The 19,073-nt window shown below is 31.5% G+C and overlaps 1 protein-coding gene across 1 annotated transcript; it reads left to right on the top strand.

The window, feature by feature from the left end:
- The first annotated feature begins 593 nt into the window (after positions 1 to 593).
- On the top strand, positions 594 to 17,352 carry LOC129220453 (small integral membrane protein 14-like). Its single transcript, XM_054854873.1, has 5 exons — positions 594 to 794; positions 10,672 to 10,753; positions 10,830 to 10,878; positions 12,216 to 12,364; positions 16,380 to 17,352. Exons 2-5 carry the CDS (start codon positions 10,679 to 10,681, stop codon positions 16,416 to 16,418), a joined length of 312 nt encoding a protein of 103 aa, XP_054710848.1. The 5' UTR covers positions 594 to 794; positions 10,672 to 10,678; the 3' UTR covers positions 16,419 to 17,352.
- The last annotated feature ends 1,721 nt before the right edge of the window (positions 17,353 to 19,073 follow it).

Raw genomic sequence — 19,073 nt, 5'->3', positions numbered from 1 at the left:
GCTTTAAGAGGGCTATAGTTATTGGCGAGATACTCGCTTTTCTTGGCATAAAACTGATCAATTACATATAAATTTTAATGCATTTAGTAATGGAAGATGAAAAAGGCACTTGGGATTCCCTTTGTTCGCTAATATCGGGAACTGGAAAAGAAATGTTTTTCCATTTTTGCCAAGAAAAAAGTACTAAAAGCAAGGAAGTTCACATTTCTTAGAGGAGGGGGGGGGGGCTTTAGCCCCCCTATATGGGCGCCCATGGTTCAGTCTCGTATTCTTCAACATTACTGTAATACTCTAATGAACTTTTCGTCTCTTGAATCAGTAGAGTCCCTAAATCAGAACCCGATTAACTTTAGAAGTTGCAGAATGATCAGTATTATTTTCGAGCCGTGCTGTGAGCTTTTAGTTACTGGAAAATGTTTAAAATTTCATTCATTGAAATAAAAGCTCCTTTTACTCAGGCTGTCTGAGCTGGTGCTGCGTTGACCAAATCGCAATGCACGCCAAAATACATGGAATCTGAAAGTGCGCCAAGTTACTGGAAGGGTTGTTATGAAATTGCAGGAGTAGTAGACTCGGAATAAACATAGGTTACATTGAAGAAGACCGCCCTACCCTATTTCTAAATTCGATTTCTGATTCGTTGTTCTCATAAAAAGGGGTACAATGCTGTAGCAATACGTGTCAAAACATTAATGTACCAGTAATACATTTGTGTTTATAAATATACCTTGACAGTATTGTCGTGTCAGAAAATTCTTTTGACAGTTGTATTTTGACCTGCTCTTGGAAAATAGGTAAGATATCACAAGTTGTTTTTGAGAAAAGCTCTGCTTTAATTACCACTTCCTGGTTCCGAAATCATTTGTTTGTAAACAATAAATACTTATTTTGCTTTACATGCACATGCGATGTGAAAATATTTCGAAATTTCATTGTTGAAGATTAAACATATGTTCAACTAGGGTGCATTAACCAAGTATAGAATATAAATTTTGTATTACTCTTGCAGTCTAGTAATCAAACTTAATTTTTATTAGCATTATAGAATACAGTTCGAGAGTTTTTTTTTGTTTTGTTTAGTGCCTGTAATTTTCAGTATTTTTGTAGTACATTCTATGGGATGGTCCTAAATAAGCAACTAACTGTTTTCTCAGTATTATTTCCCTATTAACTATAGAACTGTATAAAAGTTGGCATATTTTTTCTACATTTTTATGCACGTTGGAAGTTTTTCTCTTGAAACATCATTGATTGTGATTGATAGTCTCGAACAATTTATTGTACCATTATCAGCCGAATTACGAAATCATATCTCAATGTAACCAGAGTAACATTTATGCAAAATATTGCACATCCCATCAATGAGAGGAATTGAAAGTTGACCTCATTTGACAAGTGAGGTCCACCTAGACCGAATATCCAATCTGATCCAAGACCAATATGATAATCGGTCAAGTGTCACTTCACCACATTTAAAATCTTCTAGAACCAAGTTTCCCAAACTCTGAGGAATTTTTGTTGAAGTTATAGAGATTTGGGGCATTTCACGGTATTTGTGACATAGGGGTGTCCGTAACAAAACTTGTTTAAAGAGGTTAAAAAATTTTATATATGTATTAAAAAAGCACATTCCAAAGGACATGCATGTCATATTTTTTTCTTTATTTTTTTCATATTATCCATGTAATCACAATCAAAACATCAAAATAAAACTTTTATCGTTACGGACTCTACATTGAGTTTTCTTTAATAGTGGCTTGAACTGAATTTCAAGCCAATACTGGTCTTTGGGACAAATAAAGTAAAGGATTATCTGTAATATATATAATAATTTTAATCAAAAAGTGCATTTGTTAAAAAATTATAAGTGTAGAGTCCGTAACAGCCAAATATTGTGAAATGCCCCTATTCTGAGTTATGTGCTAGAATTGAACAGCAAAAAAGTGAGCTCCAAAAGCTGCTAAAAATATCAAACTGCCAAAATGTGCTAAAAACTATTAAATATTTTTCATATTGATAAACAGCGTTCTTTCTCACTCAATTCTAAATTTTTCATTTCCATAAGTTCCAAGTTCAGCTAAACACAAATGTTCTTATTTCTTTGTCCATGATTTTTCCCTTCCTCTTTAAAAAATTTGATTTGATTTTTTTTAATAATTAGAAAAAAAAAAGCATTACAGAGATCCACTCTTGTTTTGTTTGATATTCTGATGCTTCCAGTGGTTTAAACTAAGTGTTCATTTCTTAATTTGTAGCAAATAGGGGTTTTAGAATTTAGCATTTTGTAGTTAATTGACTGGATAGTCCATTTCCTAAGTAATTCCTACTTTGGCCTTGAAAGTATGAAAATAGTTTTTCTACACTTACTGATGATGTAATGCATGATTATGATTGAATTACAAGGTCGCAGAATTTACCATTCAATGTTTCTTTATTGATGATTATCTTGATAAGTGTAATTTGCATTATCTTTGACAGGATAATAAAAATAATATTAATGAAAAAAAAAAAAAAAAAAGCAGGAGAAGGATCAGTTTATGTAGCATTGGATTAATTTTAAGTTTGGTAGAAAATCTATTTATCTCTGACAATGATTGATGTACATCAGGATTTGAATCAAGTGCTTGTTAAGGGGATATCACACGAGAGAAATTACAGGACATCGCAACCGCAACGCTATCCGGAACTGGTTTTTCTACTCACTTCCACAAACGATCGCTCCAAAATTCTCGTGTGCTATGGAAATTCGCAGTTGCTCGTATAGGGGCAAACTTTTTCCTCCGCTTGAAAAAAATTGCCTTTAATTCTGGGCAAGTTATGAAAGAACCAATCAGGGCGCTGGGATTTCGTGACGTCAGGCAGCGTCACTGTAAAATACAATTGCAATCGTGGCGATAGAAACGTGGGGATTCCTTTTATTGTTGTATTTATTTTATGTTTCAAAAATTTTTAGTTACACTTTAAAAAACGGATGAGCGACATTTAATCTTTGGTTTTGCATCTGATTTTGAATTTAAATTGATACTTATATGTTAGTTAACATCAGTGCGAATTTTATGCATTTCTTAATTTATATTGATGTTTTTCGTTTCATTGGGTTTTTGAAAATTGTTTTGCACAAATGTTACAATGGGGTCGTTTCCAAAATTTTAAATGTATTTTTTTCTGAAAGAGCATGCTTAAAAACATAGGATCTGACCATTTTTTAAATAATTTGTTTTTGTTTAATATTTTTAAAAAATTACTTAAATCGTTGTGCTTTCATTGTTTACATTTCTGTCGTGTGACGTCACGAATGATGAAATGCCATTCATGTTGACATTCACAGAGCAAAATATTTAATTCGCATCTTTACTCACGTGTATTTGTGACGTCATCAAGACCACGCCTTGTTTGAAAAATCGGACATTTAAAAAAATTAATTAAAAAATAACGGTTGGGAAAATGAAAGTATTTTCGGGTCTAAGTTTTTTTTTTTTTGCTTATTCTATCAATTTCAGTGATAAAAGTACTACTTTTGACTGGAGGAAACCATCCCATTCTTGAAAAAGTTACGTGAAAATTCCTTTTTTAAAAATCATAGCATTGAAGCTGTACTTTTTAATTCAAACTGATGGGTACATACAGTATGTACCATTTGAAAATACTTAAAATGTAGGAGAATGAGAGGCAAAGTGAAATGGTGAAATATTTACTCTACTTTTAGCTCCACCTATTTAGCAATATTTTGACTGTGTAGTAACACATGTACTCTATTCCAGTCAAGAAAAATAATCCCTCTGAAAATCAAAGAATATGATAATACAAAGAATTTTTTAAAAATGATACGCACATTGTAATATTTTGTTGAGATGTCAAAAATTATGTTTGGCATTATTAAATGATAAAGTTATTTTTATTAACATTTGAAATATTGATTGAGACATACTAATATTCAATGCAGTGTTAATTTGCTCAGTATTAAGCTTATTTGTATTATAAATGCTTGTATAGCTTGTATAAATGCGCATCATCGTTTCATTACATTTCTTTAAAGCGTCGCTTTATTTTTAAATGTCTGGAACTATTTTAATAAACTCGGCCGCAGATTTTCCTGTGTGCAATATGTATCTAGTGGCGTTATATTTGTGTAGGTTTAAGTGTTAGCACATCTCCAATATATTTATGAACTCGAAGTTTAAAAAAATAATTATGAAAGGCCTATTGATCAGAGTTTGCTGGCTTTTTTTTTTAATTTTTCATGTTTGTTTTTAGCTATGAATTTAGGTATAATTTGTTAGAATTAAAATTTCTTCTTACCTGTCAATAAGTGACTAATAATGCTTATCTAAAATTAAGATTTAATTTGGTAGTTATGGGAAAAAATAAGCCTAGAGAAGTCATATATTCTGTATGTCTTCTTTAAATGTAACAAGAGTATCACTTTAAATCAAACATTCAATTAATAGTAATAAAAGTTTTCTGAAATTTTCACCATAAGTTCTATAAATTAATGTTAAAACTCAAATATGAATTTTACAGGAGGAGCTTTGGAGACTGCATGAAATAATAACTGATGCTCTAGCTCTGAAATTGTTGCCTTGATCATTTCCTTTTTTTTTTTTTTTTTGCCATCTTTTCACAAACCCACATACAATTAAAGCTGCAAGAGCTGCATTAAGTATTTGATTACTAATTTCATCCATAAGTGTCAAATTAAAGCAACGCAGTGTGATAACCAAATGCAGAATTGACAAAAAGCAATGAACAAGCACATGAATGTAAACTAAAAAATGGTAGCCCCCGTTGTGAACAAATCAAGCAACCGTCCGCGCAACCAGCAGCAACCCTTAGGCAACTTCCCTTCCGAAAAACCAGTTCCAGATAGCGTTGACGGTTCCTATTGCGGTTGCGATGTCCCGTAATTTCTCTCGTGTGATATCCCCTTTAGGGTTCCTACTTTGAAGGGAAAAATTTAGTTTGGGTAGCCTTGTCACAATTTGAAGACCTTGTTACTCCTGAAAGCACCCTCTCCAAAAGTTATATTTGTCCCTGTACCTGGACAAAAGTTGCTATCTTTTCAAAAGTTTTGTCAGTTAGACTGATAAAATTTCTTTTTTTGTATATAGTCAAACCTTGATATCTCGAACCTCCTTACCTCGAAACCCTTGATGTCTCGAAACAAAAATTTTCCCCAGCATTTTCTATAAAAACCCCTATGTATTTTCCATAGTTATCTCGAAATTTATTTTTCGAAACCCTTGATATGTCGAAATTTTTTTCACAGAAGCAAGTTTCAATTGTTTAACGTTTTTCATCCCTTTTCTTGGAAATTTGTGAATAGGGGATTGAGGCAAGATAATAGGGGAGTGTTGGCATGAAGGGGGTGCAGTGTTTTCCCCAGAATTTAGAATCTTTGCGCATTTCTCTCGAACATGTTGTCCTTTTTGAAGAAAGGGGTTCGATTTTTCGTCCGTCAGTTTTCAAGCGAAAACGGAAAATGCGTTCCTCGTTTTCTTCATTCAGCTTTTTTAGCTCCTACAAAATGGCTGCTGAGAACTATTTGAATGTGAGGTTACTGGTTAAAGATAAAATTAGAATTTTTAAATTTTTAGGTGAAAAAACCAAGTTGAAATTTTTGTTCATTTCAAAATCTCATCCTGTGCACTTTCGACAATTGGAAAATTTCAAATCTAGTGAAATATTGAAGACTATTTTATTGATCGTAATTTGATGTGGTCCAGTAGTACATATATAAATGCATATAGCATACGTGTGTGTAAATGTGAGAGTTAGTAGTGTAATTTTTTAAAAACCTTGATAACTCGAAAACTCGATATCTCAAAATTTTTTCCCGTCCCGAGATATCGAGGTTGTACTGTATTTCTGTATTCAAAATAAATCTTTCACGATTACTAGTAACTCGATACAGTCAATAGATGAAGGTTTTCCTTAAGCTTAGAGATAGTTAAATTTCTGCAAACTTTGAAGCCGTGGGAGAATTGTTTTTTTCCCCCCGGTATTTTCAGGGAAAAGTTGTATTTTTACTAATTAGAATGTAGTTTAATAGATACATTTTCTTACAAAATTGAAGAAGTGGTTAAATAAAAGTAGTATTCCTTCTTTAATACTTAATGTTTGCTATTAAACATTATTGAAATTAATCAAATCATTATTTGACAGTTAATTTTGAGAAGAGCGATTTTTATACATTGCTAATATCACAAAATTTCTAAATTGGTGTTATTGATGTTATTCTGCCCTCTGTATACTTCCAGTTTTATGGAAGAAAAGTAGCATAAAATACTTGGTGCGCAATGAATTTAAATTATCTTACAGCTTCTATTATCAAAGTTAGTGTCTTCATGTGGGATACTGAACACAGGTTTGTCATTTAGGAAGGTCAGGGGGAGTTAGTAATTGCCCCTCCTTTGAAAAATTTAAACTTTTTACTTTTTAGTGCGTGTGTTTTTTGTTGTTTTCAAAAAAGATTTGCATTGAGTAGAAACCCTTTGCCACCCGTCCTTATATTCAAAATGATAGGCCTGACTGAACATAAAAAGAAAGAAAACATTAAACGGGATTAAAATGATAGACAACAACGGTTTGGGACATTGAAAATGAAAATTACATTAGGCAGGATATTCTTTTAACCAGTTCTTTTATTCTAATAAGTGGACTTGATTGTATTTTAAATTTTAGAATACATTATTTTGTCCAATAATTTTCAAGTTTTTTCTGAATACCCTTCCGGAGAAAAACTATCCCCCGCCTCCCCCCTGCATAAAGAAAAAATTGTTTTATTCCTAAAAATTTCAGGTTTTTCTGACCATGCCCATCTTTGAACATCAAATGACAATACAGTCAATTCGCGATAACTCGAATCTAAAGGGACATATCGGAAGTTCAACTTACCGCCAGTTTCGGTTTTCAATCTTTTAATATTAAAAATCATTGAATATTTTAATTAATATGTAATATCAGACAAACTTACAGAACTTAAAAGTTTTTAAGTACAATCTGCACAGTTTAATCAAAAATATTGAGAGAAAAAAAAATCAAAAGCATAGTTTTGATTTCGATACTGCTGGAACCACTTGAATAGATCTGATTCTACTTCAGGAGAAGGTGCACATCTTTATTAGTTTTAAATTCGGATTCATGGATTCTACCACTTTAAAAGTTTCTATTTTTCCTTTAATATCATTGACAGAATACTTACTTAGACATCTTTAATTGTAAAGAAATCTCTCTCTCTCGGGAATTTATCAGCAAATGATCGAACTAAAGAATGAAGGGGAACACATCTTAACATAGGTTAGCCTTTATGACAATCAGTACCAGACTTAACAACTTGATAACTTAAAAGCAAATCTGCAGTCCAGCGAGTCCAGCAACATGTCAAAGTGTAAATAGTACTGTACGTAACAAAAGAAAACTCATTTCTGCACGCATAACTCCATTATCGCACATTGGCTCAACAGGTGCTCTTCTTGCTTTAGAGGTCTATTGTGCAGGATTTGCAAGTGAAGGTGAATTTTAATTTTTCTCTCGTCGTAGTCGCTTGTTTCTTTTTTTTTTTCAAAATAAATTTCGAGTCGTCTTGGAAAGAAACTTTGAGTTTAAGGAAGTTAACTGCAAAATATTGAGAATAACTAGCATGGAATTAAAAACCATCGTATATTTTAATTAATATGTAATAACAGACAAACTTACAGAACTCAAAAGTTTGCAATGTTGATAAGAAAAGTAGCAAATAATACTTAGGTATGCAGGGAAATTAAATTATTATTACAGCTTGCATTATCAAAATAAGTATTTTCATGTGGGATACCAAACATAAAAAATTGAACAAAACAAAAAAGTATTGGAACACAAGTATCATAAAACAATTTCAAAATTTCTAATTCACTTGTTTCTTTTTTTTTTTTTCGAAATAAATTTCGAGTTGTCTTGGAAAGAAACTTTGAGTTTAAGGAAGTTAACTTCAAGATATTAAGAATAACTAGCATATAATTAAAGACAAAAGGGTCGGGACTTAATAAAAACTTCGAGTTATCGAACTTTGAGTTATCGCGAATTGACTGTATATTAAAATTTTTCTAAAACATTTCCACTACTTGATATTACTGATACACTAACTCTGTTTTGTGCATATTTTTACAATGTTGATAAGAAAAGTAGCAAAAAATACTTAGGTCTGCAGGGAAATTAAATTATTTTTACAGCTTGCATTATCAAAATAAGTATTTTCATGTGGGATACCGAACATAAAAAAATTGAAAAAAAAAAAAAAAAAAAAGCATTGGAACACAAGTATCATAAAATTTTTTCAAAATTTCTAATTTTTCCCAAGTGGAAATAACCTTTTCGGGGAGAACCCTCCTTCCCCCAAGTTTCCATTTTCCTCCCTATTTCTGCTCAAGCAACTTCAGCCTAGCTTAACATTCTAATTTAGAACACCAATGCTCATTTCTTCCTGGGATTACACTCTTACTTTCGCATTTTGAATGCAAAGCTATATGGTACATGCAACAAAATTGAATGAGGTTAAACAGTACTCAAGACATTTAACCAGGGTTTGTGATTTTTAAAACTTAGATTTTTTTAAAATCTTAAAAAATTTGTAGATATTAATTACATTTATATGAATAAATATTTCATACAATAGATGAATCCATTCAGCTTACTTTTAAAATTAGGATAAGTTCTCTAACTATTCAATACATTTGTAAAATTTATAAATATGTTATAATGCTTAAAAAAGATGTGGTTTTGTTTTATACTTTTTGCAAAAAGATAAGGTTTCCATCACCATGTGAGCTTTTAGTGTAATATAGTGTATTTTAGTGTAAATGTAGTGTCTGGATATGGCCTTGGTCATGGTGCATGAGAAAAACTGCAAATTTTTATTTTGTTCTGAATTGTAATTTTGGAGTAAAAGCAATATTTCGAAAGTAATACTCTGATATGCATACAAAAAGCGGGATCTATGTAGTTTTCCCTATTGAAATTAAAATTGTATTTACAGTGTAGTTAAATTTATAGCAACATAATCTAAAAATATAAAATTACTTTTTAAAAATAAATCAACTGGTTTTAAATTAATGATTTTGTTAAAAGAATCAATTGATTCTAATCAATTGGTTTAAATCAATGATTTTTTGTAACTAGATTTGAATCAAGCTGATTTTTAAAGCAATGAAACCTGCATTTAGCTATTCCATCTTGTTTTGCAGAATAAAGGGAAACAACAGATCCACCCTATTCATTCCTTTAAACAGTTCTTTGCTAGATGATTTCAAAAGTGTGTTTGTACTTCAATTTTTTGATGCATAATTGTTTTGAAGGAGTCCTGAAAAGTTTTAGAGTGTTTTAGTTAGTGCATTTGTTATGTATTCAGTGGCATCACTTGGGGAGGGGAGGGGGGGTGTCTGGGGCACACTCTGGGCAAAACCAAAGTGGATTTAATAGTTTATAAAAATAAGAAATACTTCAATTCCGAAAATTTAGCTCCAATATATCTTAAACTATGAACGCATCTGTGTGTAGAAGATATACTAATACTATGAAATCCTGTTTTGCTTTAACCAGTTAAAACCTACTCTGATTGTATAGACAAGATTTGACATTTGGCCTGGACAATATTTAAAAACAGTGTTTTTTTTTCCCACCAATCCTAGTGTATGACTCATGGTCAGAGTTAAGTCAGTTTTCCTACAGACTCTATAGCCCAGTTAAGTTGCAATCCCAACCATATTCATTACCTTTTATTTGCGCAAAAACCAGTTTCAACAATTGTGAAACATTCTTCCTCAAGTCCTTCCCTGTCTCCTTGAAACCCTCCATGCATATCATTCCTCAACTTTGTTTATCCTTTGTTTTCTTTAAGTTGCAGCAAAACCAAAATCCTTTTCCATTTGGGTTTATGCTTCAAACAGAGGCTAATGACTTTGCAGGACATTTTGATGGATAATGTTTATTTAATCAAGTTTAGTCGACCATAACACTTCAGTCTAATTTCAAAATATAATTGAGAAAAAGTTTTCTCTTGTGCTCTTTATTTATGTTAGGTTTGAAGTAACCTAAACAAAATGGTTTAAAAAGCAGTGAACTAGTTTGTGAAAAATGCAAGAAGACAAGTTCTTATCTTAGAAATGGATGTTTTTCAAAAAAAAAAAAAAAAAGTCTTGTTCGAAGGTTTGCTGACCTTGATTATTGTAAACTTTTGAACTGAGTTAGTTTTCTCAAATACATAGATAAGCAAAGACCAAGGGTAAAGACCAGGTTGTAGAATTTTGCAGTTTTCATGTTGATTTGTTTATACTTTGAAATGTTTGTCATTTTTCTCAGAAAAACTAGATTAAATATGAAAATTTAGCTTTAAGAATTATTTTGTAATTTAAAGCAAGTTTTTTTGTACTTTTTGATGAGCATTGTTTAGTAGATGAGAATAAACAATAGTTGTAAGACAACTATTGCTTATTCTCATTACGTACAAATTTAGCAGATATATACCTTTGCTACTTGGTAAAGTCAAGCTTTTTTTCCAACCCAGAAAGTTAACAAATTTCCTAAGAAATCATGTCAATATAGTAGATATCAAATTAGAATGCCATTATCATGAAATTGTGTGAGTTCTTTGAAGGTTAGTAATTGTTTTTCAAAACTTGACTCAATTTTTATTTACAGATTTAATATGGCTGATGATGGATTTGATCCGTGTGAATGTGTGTTTTCTCATGAAGGGGCAATGAGGAGATTAATAGCTTTGGTAAGAAAATAACTAATTATAAAAGATTTGTTATCCAATTATGTCCAACTATTTACTGTTTCAAATTTTATTCTAGCTGAGAAATTCACAATCATACTGTACTACTGAAGAATGCTTTATTAATCGTAAGTTTATATTGAAAATAATTTTTATACTAATTCTAACTTCATCTTTAAAAACATCCGAGATTAAGGTGCTCAGACCCTTTGGGGGGGGGGGGGGATCATGGTTTTAGAACTCCTAAAATTAACAAAGTATTGCAAATTAAATTTCACAAAACAAGTTTTAAACACCTATTACTCTTTTTAAAACCGCTATTTTTAAAAAATATGCACAGTAAAGTGTTTCCGTTTTTTCCCCTGGAAAGTAAAGGGTAAACTTCAGGGAATTTTCAATTATTTTGCCCCAGAGAAAGAAAAAAAAAAGGGAGTTTTTGTGTAATTTCGTCACATTTTCACTAAAATAGTCACTATATTTTACAATTGATTGCAAAATAATTGCTTTTGCCAATGTTTTGGCTGAAATAGTTACCTTTGCTTCCAAATAGTAGTTTAAGTTGTTAGTGGCAATCCTGCAAGTATGAAAATAGCTCTAAAAATAGTCTGGAAAACCTATCAAACTGTAACATTTACTAAAAAATAAATGAAATGAAAGAAAAAACAAATGGATTAAATTTTTAATTCAAGGGCAAAAATTTTCACAGCAAAAACATGAAGAAAGTAGGTCTAGTTGCAATTCATAATGGGGCTTTCTACAATTGCCTACTGCGCAGATTCTAGAGAGTACCTGAGGTCATTAGATTATTAGGAGTATAGAGCTGACAAGAAATCCTAACCGAATACTGGGTTCTTGCAGGCCCTCAAAAGCCCTAAAAAAGTCAATGGCCATATTTGGGTCATTCCATGACACCAATATTTCACTTTACCCCACATTCACCTACTCGTCAATTATGAATGATTGATTTAAAAATGAAAAATACATATTTAAAAAAATTAAGGCTTCAAAGGGTGAGATTGCTGAAAGTGCCATGACAATAAGTGATTGGTTCACCAAAAGGGGGTAGGTGTCAAAGAAGGTGCAGGGTGCGGTTAGGTGGGCAGCACCCCAGAAGCTGACTTTAAAACATTTGGGACACAGCCTTAAAAATCATAGGGGCGGCCACAGTAAGACTCCTTTTTTCCTATTCAAAGCTCCAATGTCTGAACACGATAAGAGAGAATTACGCTTCAAGTTCTTCAGCGAAACTAAACAGATTTTTCTTAAATCAAGGCATTGGAAACTTAAGTTGGTTTCTATTTGCTGCTGAGTAGTTTCAAAATTTATTCTGCTTTAAATAGATCTCTTTCTGGATGAATTAGAAGTGAAATGTGTTAATAAATTGATTAATAATATGAAAAATAATTCAAAAGTATACAAAGCCTTACTTTTACTTACATATTTTTAAAAACTTTTGTTTCTTCAGCTCCTGGCCCAGTTGCAACTCAAAGTGATGGATCTGATGGCACTTACATGATGTTTGCTATGGGATGGTTTCTGTTGGTCGGTTTGCTGTTATTTTTAAGACCTGCTTCCTTATCTCAAAGAGGAGATGATAAGGCATCGAACAATCAGGTATGTATCATGCAAAGTTTGATTTTGTCTCAATCAAAAACAAAACAAAAAAAGATTTGACTGAAGATTTTAGGTAGCTATTAACCAATTTACATGCATAAACAAAATGATATTTTAAAGAATTTCTAACAGCATTTATGGTTTAAATTTTCTGATTGAAAGGTTTTTGAAGTACTCCCGATTATCCACAGAATAGGGTGGCATGGTAACCACAGATAAGCGAATTCAAGGATAGGTAAAATATTATGACAAAACTATACTTGTATATGCAAATAGAGCATGAAAAGATCAATAACACTTGCAGGGGTAGGTGTTTCCTAAAAATCCCAAAATTTTCATTTTATTCTCTACTTTCGCAGAAAAATGAAATTCAGTCTAAAAATGAAACTTTTCATGATGCCTTTATTTTAGTATAAAAAAAACTTTTAGTAGTCTTTTTGTAATCCCGACCCTAATAAAAGAAAGCGAAAAACCTATTCTGCTGCTGCTTGGGGTGGGGGGGGGGGGGGGGGGAGAGATGCAGTTAACCAAAATATATGCTGAATATAAAGTTGTTTGTTTTATGTATACTTTAACTCTTGTAGTCGTTCATTGTCTGCAAAAAATATATGAAAATTAAATAATACAGAAAATAAAAACAACTTTGCTGCAAATCTTGCAGAAAAAGAGTCAGGGGAAAGGAATAGTATCTGATATTTTTGATTTTTTCCTCTTTGAAAAGAAACTAAAAATATATCAAAAGGGGAGAGGGGGTATAATATATTTAGGGCAAAATTTAAATGGGTTGTCTCAGGTAGGAAGTAATATTTATTTTTATAGTGCTTATCTTGTGTTGTGATCTGAGAATTAGCTTGTTCTTCCAGTACAAAGAGTCAGGTTGCTTTGTGTTTCTATTCAGTGAAGTTGGATTATTTCTTGCACATATAAGTTTTAAATTCAGTCACTAACTTTTAGTTTCAAAAATGTAAATAATATAATTTGTTTTATTGTTGTGGTGTCTAATGAAGAGTCGCAGAGTTCAAAAGGTTTAGATGCCTCCAAAAGTCTTGATAACAAGATCTGCTAATTCTGGAGCCTGATGGCTGTAAGAGGATTTCAATTGGTAGTACTCCAAGTTGGAGGAGGGAGCGAATAATGGCCTGGCAATTAAAAACATGATAAGGGGTTGGTTGTGAATGGGGACAGGGCTTGCAGATGGGATAGGATTTAATATTAGTTGGTGATTATCTTCATGTCCTGAAATGTCCAGTACATAGCCTAGCTATTATAGAAGAGAGGTTTCTTGGGCAGTGAAGGTCGGGGATTGTTGCCTTGCTGAAATGCTGATTGTAGATCCTTTGCCTGGCAACAGCATTCACATCTGTGAAGGTGGCTGTTAGAGGTTGATCTTGGTCACGTTCTTCCTTTGCAAGGGCATCTAGACACTTATTTCCCTCGATTCCGACATGAGTGAGGATCTACTGGAGAACACAAGTTATCCGGAGTGAGTGGAGAAGAAAATTAATTTCTTGTGTCAGTCTTGTCACACCGTTATGTATGGCTTCGAGTGCTGATTTTGAGTTGGAAAAAATCAATTTCTTCTATTAGGTCTTTAGGAGTAGGGGAAGAGAGACAATAAGAAAGAGCCTCTTTATTAGCAATAAGTTTGCTAGTAAAGTTTGAGGCAATTTGGCCGTTGTTTCATGAGGGATAAATGATGGAGATGCCTGCGCCTCTTCTATTGCAGTCAATGTCAGAGGAATCATCTGTGTAGATGAATACTGTTTTCTTTGGCAAGTGAACGAACAGTGTCTTTTTCTTTCTGTAATAAGATTTGAGTTGGTTCTTTCTTAGGGCATGTTTCAAGTAGGTATATATTGATTTTAGTACTCTTAGGAGGTCTAATAGGAAAGAGTGGTTCTTGAGTTATGTCCAGAGAGGAATGGACAAGACGAATGGCCCCTCTGTTATCCCTGTCTAATTGCAGTGTTGATGATCTCTGAAGCCTTGATGTGCATGTCCAAGCATTGAAAGCTCCGTGAGCAATGTGGTCTTTATTGTGGCTTCTGATTTTATTTGTGAACTTTACAGTAGCAAGTTTCCGTTTGTTCTCGAGGGAAACAAGACGACTTTTGAATTCATCCTTGGTGTTATTAGCAGAGAACACTGCACCAATGATAATTTTGGGTGCTGTATATTGGACTGAGTACAAATTGTCTTTGGCAGATTCGGACTTATGTGCCCAAATAGGGGAGCAGTACTCAAGTACCGGCCTGATGACAGGTTTTCATATATTTTGTAAACCTCAGTTCTGGACCTAGAATCACTCCCAGTTATTTGGGATTTTCGACGCGCTTAATAATGGTGTTTTCAATTCTTAAAACAGGTTGGTAATTTGTTTTATTAAAATGCCTTTGGAAAACAAAATTCTCTCCCTTGTGGTTGGAAAAAGCAGACAGGAATGGATGGTAGATCAGCACATGGTGCCAGGCAGAAAGGATGAATTTAAAGCATTTTGTTCTGTTTGTACATATCTTTTCAATATTGATAATGATTTTCAAAAGTATTGTCTCATGCTGATGCAGCAAGACAAGAGGTTGACAAGTAGCTTGAAAAGTCTAGCTGTATTTTAAATTCCATGTTCTTCTTCTTCTACTGAAAACAAATTGGTTATGATGAAGCAATCCAAATCCAAAGCTTTTGCTCTGAAATTCACTCCAAGATAAAATTTCGAAAGCAGAGGTTCTCTTAGTTTTATTTGCCGTAAAAAATATTTATTCATTTCCATCTTTGAACGATTTATCTGTAATTTACAGGGATATTTTTTGATGATTCTGAGATAACAAAAAGTATCAAATTATCTGATACTGTACATAATAAATTTTGGACTTGCACCCTACTTCAAATCTTTCCTTATTAAGGATATTTCTTCATCATTCTTTGTAATTCACTTTGATGAAACAACAACAAGGTAAATAAAGAAGCAATTGGACATACATTTATCCTACTAATGTGTGTGGTACATACTATTACTTCATAATGTGTTACTGTTTTAAAGAATAAAAGATTGAATGTATTCCAATGTAGTTTTCAAAATTGAATTTGAAATGTTTGATCAACCACTACAAAAATCAAGCTTATAAATTTTATTTAGGTTAAAAAAAAACTTGATATTTTTGTCCTAAAATTTTATCAAAATTGTGTCCTAAATTTTTTGAAATCACTACTCCGACCACTGCACTTGCATCTATTTAAATTATAGTTAAATCAATATTAGTGTATGTAAAAACTAGAAAAAGGATCGCTCGTTATTGAAATGGATTATAGAAATACGAGAGCAAATCATGCAAACAGAATAATTGCAACAGATCAATCTAGGTTATCCCAAACACACAAAGGAGAGAGGAAAGGAATTCTTTCAAGAATTTCAGAAAAAAGGAGGAAAAATCTGGAAATGTATCTTTGTGAAGTTTTGCTAATAAGTGCATAAATAGATGTTTCCTGAACGTGATTTTACCCCTGCCCCCTTTCCTGTTTTTTAATGTGAATAAATGCTGACGATTTTAACCATGATGTTTCTCTTAATAAATATTAAAAACAATGAGCTAGACTTATCCTTGTCATGGCAATCTGAAAAATCATAGGAACATTCTGGCATGCCAGGGAAAAATAGGTTGAAAAATCCATTTAAGTCAATTAATAAACATATGTTTAACTTTAAATGCAAGTTCTGTATATTTTTAATATTTTCAACAGCTTAATGTCATTAAAATATTATTAATTCCATTTTTATTATTCTGAAAAATTGATTAAAATGAAGCAGACAGTTGTAGTTCTAAAACTGACATATTTTAAGATTACATAAAGAATTTAATATAGAAACATAGATAGAAAAAAAAATTACCCTTTTTAAAATTAATTTTTGAAATGTAATTGAATCACTCGAAAGCCTGTCCTAGTTCCTTCAAGAAATAAATACCATAATTTTATGTAAATAAAATGTATTTTGCTACAAACTCATTTTTCTATTATTTAGGGTCCTAGTCAACCACCACCAGGTGACTCTGTACAGTAACAGAAGAATGCCTGCAATTATATATTTTTTCTTGAATGATATTGAAAATTAGATTATCTTTATGGAATTGTTTGTATTATATACATTCCAGCATTGTTGTAATATGCACTAAATTCTTTTATGATTGTTTGTTTTAAATATGTTATTACAAATTTTGTGAAAAGCTGAACTGATTACATACTAACATTGTTATAAAATGCACAAAATTATTTCTATGCTTGTTTTTTTTAAAGTGTAATTTAACATTTATGTGAATATTTCCCTTTTTTAAATCTTGATCAGATACATTTTACCATTGTCCTAAGAAAGCACAAATGTGTTCACTAAATTCTTCTGAAAATAATTTATCTAAATAGAAATTATGATTAGAATTTTTATAAAATACTAATTCAAAATACAAGTAAAATCGTAAAATTTCAAACTAACTTTTTTGCAAGATTTTTTTTTAATTTATAAGTGCAAAGCTTTTAGAACAAAATCAGAGTGTATACTTAATTTCTTCCCTATTAAAAATCAAAAAGGGAAAAAACTAGAACTTCTAACAGAAGTAAGCATTTACCTAACGATCTATTTTAGCATTTAATATGTTACTGCTATTTTTCTCAAAAAAATTGTACTGCAAATGAAAAGAGAGAAATTGCCTCCCTCCTTGATAAGAGATACTTCTTGTAAAGTTCTTCCTTGAAATATGTGTTTCTTTGAACATAATTTTCATGGAATCAACGTTTGGTTTTTAATACGCTATCAAAAAACGTGTAACAACAGTCCTAGTCCTAATTACTATCTTGAATATGTCCAATATCAATATGTAAATACTGCATTTTGAGATTTTGTGATATATATATACAATATCTTTTAAACTTTCTTTGTAATATTTATTATCCCAATAAAAAACAAAGTTTGATCTGACATTCTCATATGTGAACCTAGTATAAAATATCACTATAATTTTAATGAACAATTTTCATTCACAGAACAGTAACCTACTACTGAAAATTATTCCATGAGTAACAGTTTCCAAAGAACCAAGTACCGCAAGATATTTTGAATTTTTGATATCTTAGTAGCAATTTTTTCTTTAAAAAATTTCTTCTCCTCAACCTAGTCATAAAACAGCTTTCTGGATTACAGTATTGAACCTCATATTTGTAGAAAGTAGCAGTTAAATACATCTATTTTATTAGCAAATACAGTATAACTTCGATTTAATGATTTCTTCAATTTAATGATACATTTCACTGGTACAGATTTGACTGCATTGAATGACTATGCTCCTCGATTTAACTATAAATTTTTCCAGTCCCTTGACAATCATTAAATCAGGGTTATACTGTACAAAAATGAATAATTAAACATTGCAATATCTTTACATTAAAATAAAATATTGGCTGTTTGTGATAGGATGTCTAAAAAATACCCAGGTCTAAGTACGAACTAATTTTTTTCTTTTTTGCTTTTGTAGTTTCATATACTTAATATTTTCTTAGCAATCTTTAATTTTCTGTTATAGTGATATATTTTTCTCACTAAGATGTTTGTAGACATAAAATTATTACTTAAATGTAAGAAAATGGATTTTACTATAATTCCAGTGATAAGAAAATTCATCATCAAGTAATTAAAACAAAATATATAAACTTACCTTGTCATTAACCTTTCATCATTGAAAAAAAAAAAAGAAAAAGCGAAAATTTGTGCCTTTAATCATTAAAACTAAGCAATAAATTAGTGAAATATAAGATTTTAATCACCCCAGCAAGTTTCTCTTTTAATCATAAAACAAACTTTTTTATTGCCAACATCAGTAAATGTTTTGTAATTGGAGAAAACAGATTCTTAATTAAAAGAAATACTATTAAACTTCTATTCCAATTGGTTCAATTTGAAATAATGACGACCTTTGAAAGAAAGTATAGTTGAGCCAAAGGTTCCTGGTAGCATTGTGAAGGCTACGCAGATCCTAATCACAGCATTGCGACACTGCCAGGTTAGGTTTGCCCCAACTATAGTTAAATATAGGCATTTTAAACCATTGCAAAGTTAATATATTAGGATTTTCGAGAATTTAAAAAGCTTGATTTCCGATATAACAGTCTGGATGTTTTTTAACATGCTTTATCATTCCAGGGTTCGTACTCAATTTCAGAAATAAAATGAAGGAGTTTTGGAGGAGTTTTGGAAGGAGTAAAATGAGGTTTTGAAGGAGTACTAATGGGCTGTCATTAAATGATGTCGCAATTTTTTTCAACATATTTGACCCCCTTCTCCCTTTATCACAAAGTGTCCCACTTCACCTAACTTGTCCTCTTGTTACATATAGTTACAATTTTTTTTACATATAGTTACAATAAACTGTGCGATGTCACTTTTTGTCACATTCTCTCTTCCCCTTGTCTCAACTTCATGAGCCCGTCTCCACCTCAAGGCATGACATCACTTGTGGATGACCCTTTTTACAACATCTAACTGCAATTTACTAAACAATTGTTTTTTGCCACAATCACTTAATATTGTCCATCTACTTACGTAGTTTTAAATATTTAAATAATAATTAGACAACCTGACTCTAGCTGCTGAAAGTGTGGTGGAGAAAAAAAAACAATAATCATGAAACTTGAAAAAATAGCAAAGCACCAGTTAAGTATGTTTTATTTC

This window comes from Uloborus diversus, chromosome 4 (genome assembly GCF_026930045.1).
Source record: "Uloborus diversus isolate 005 chromosome 4, Udiv.v.3.1, whole genome shotgun sequence".
NCBI lineage: Eukaryota > Metazoa > Arthropoda > Arachnida > Araneae > Uloboridae > Uloborus > Uloborus diversus.
Note: the sequence above shows the minus strand (reverse complement) of the source record. Positions and strands in the feature narration are given on the sequence as shown.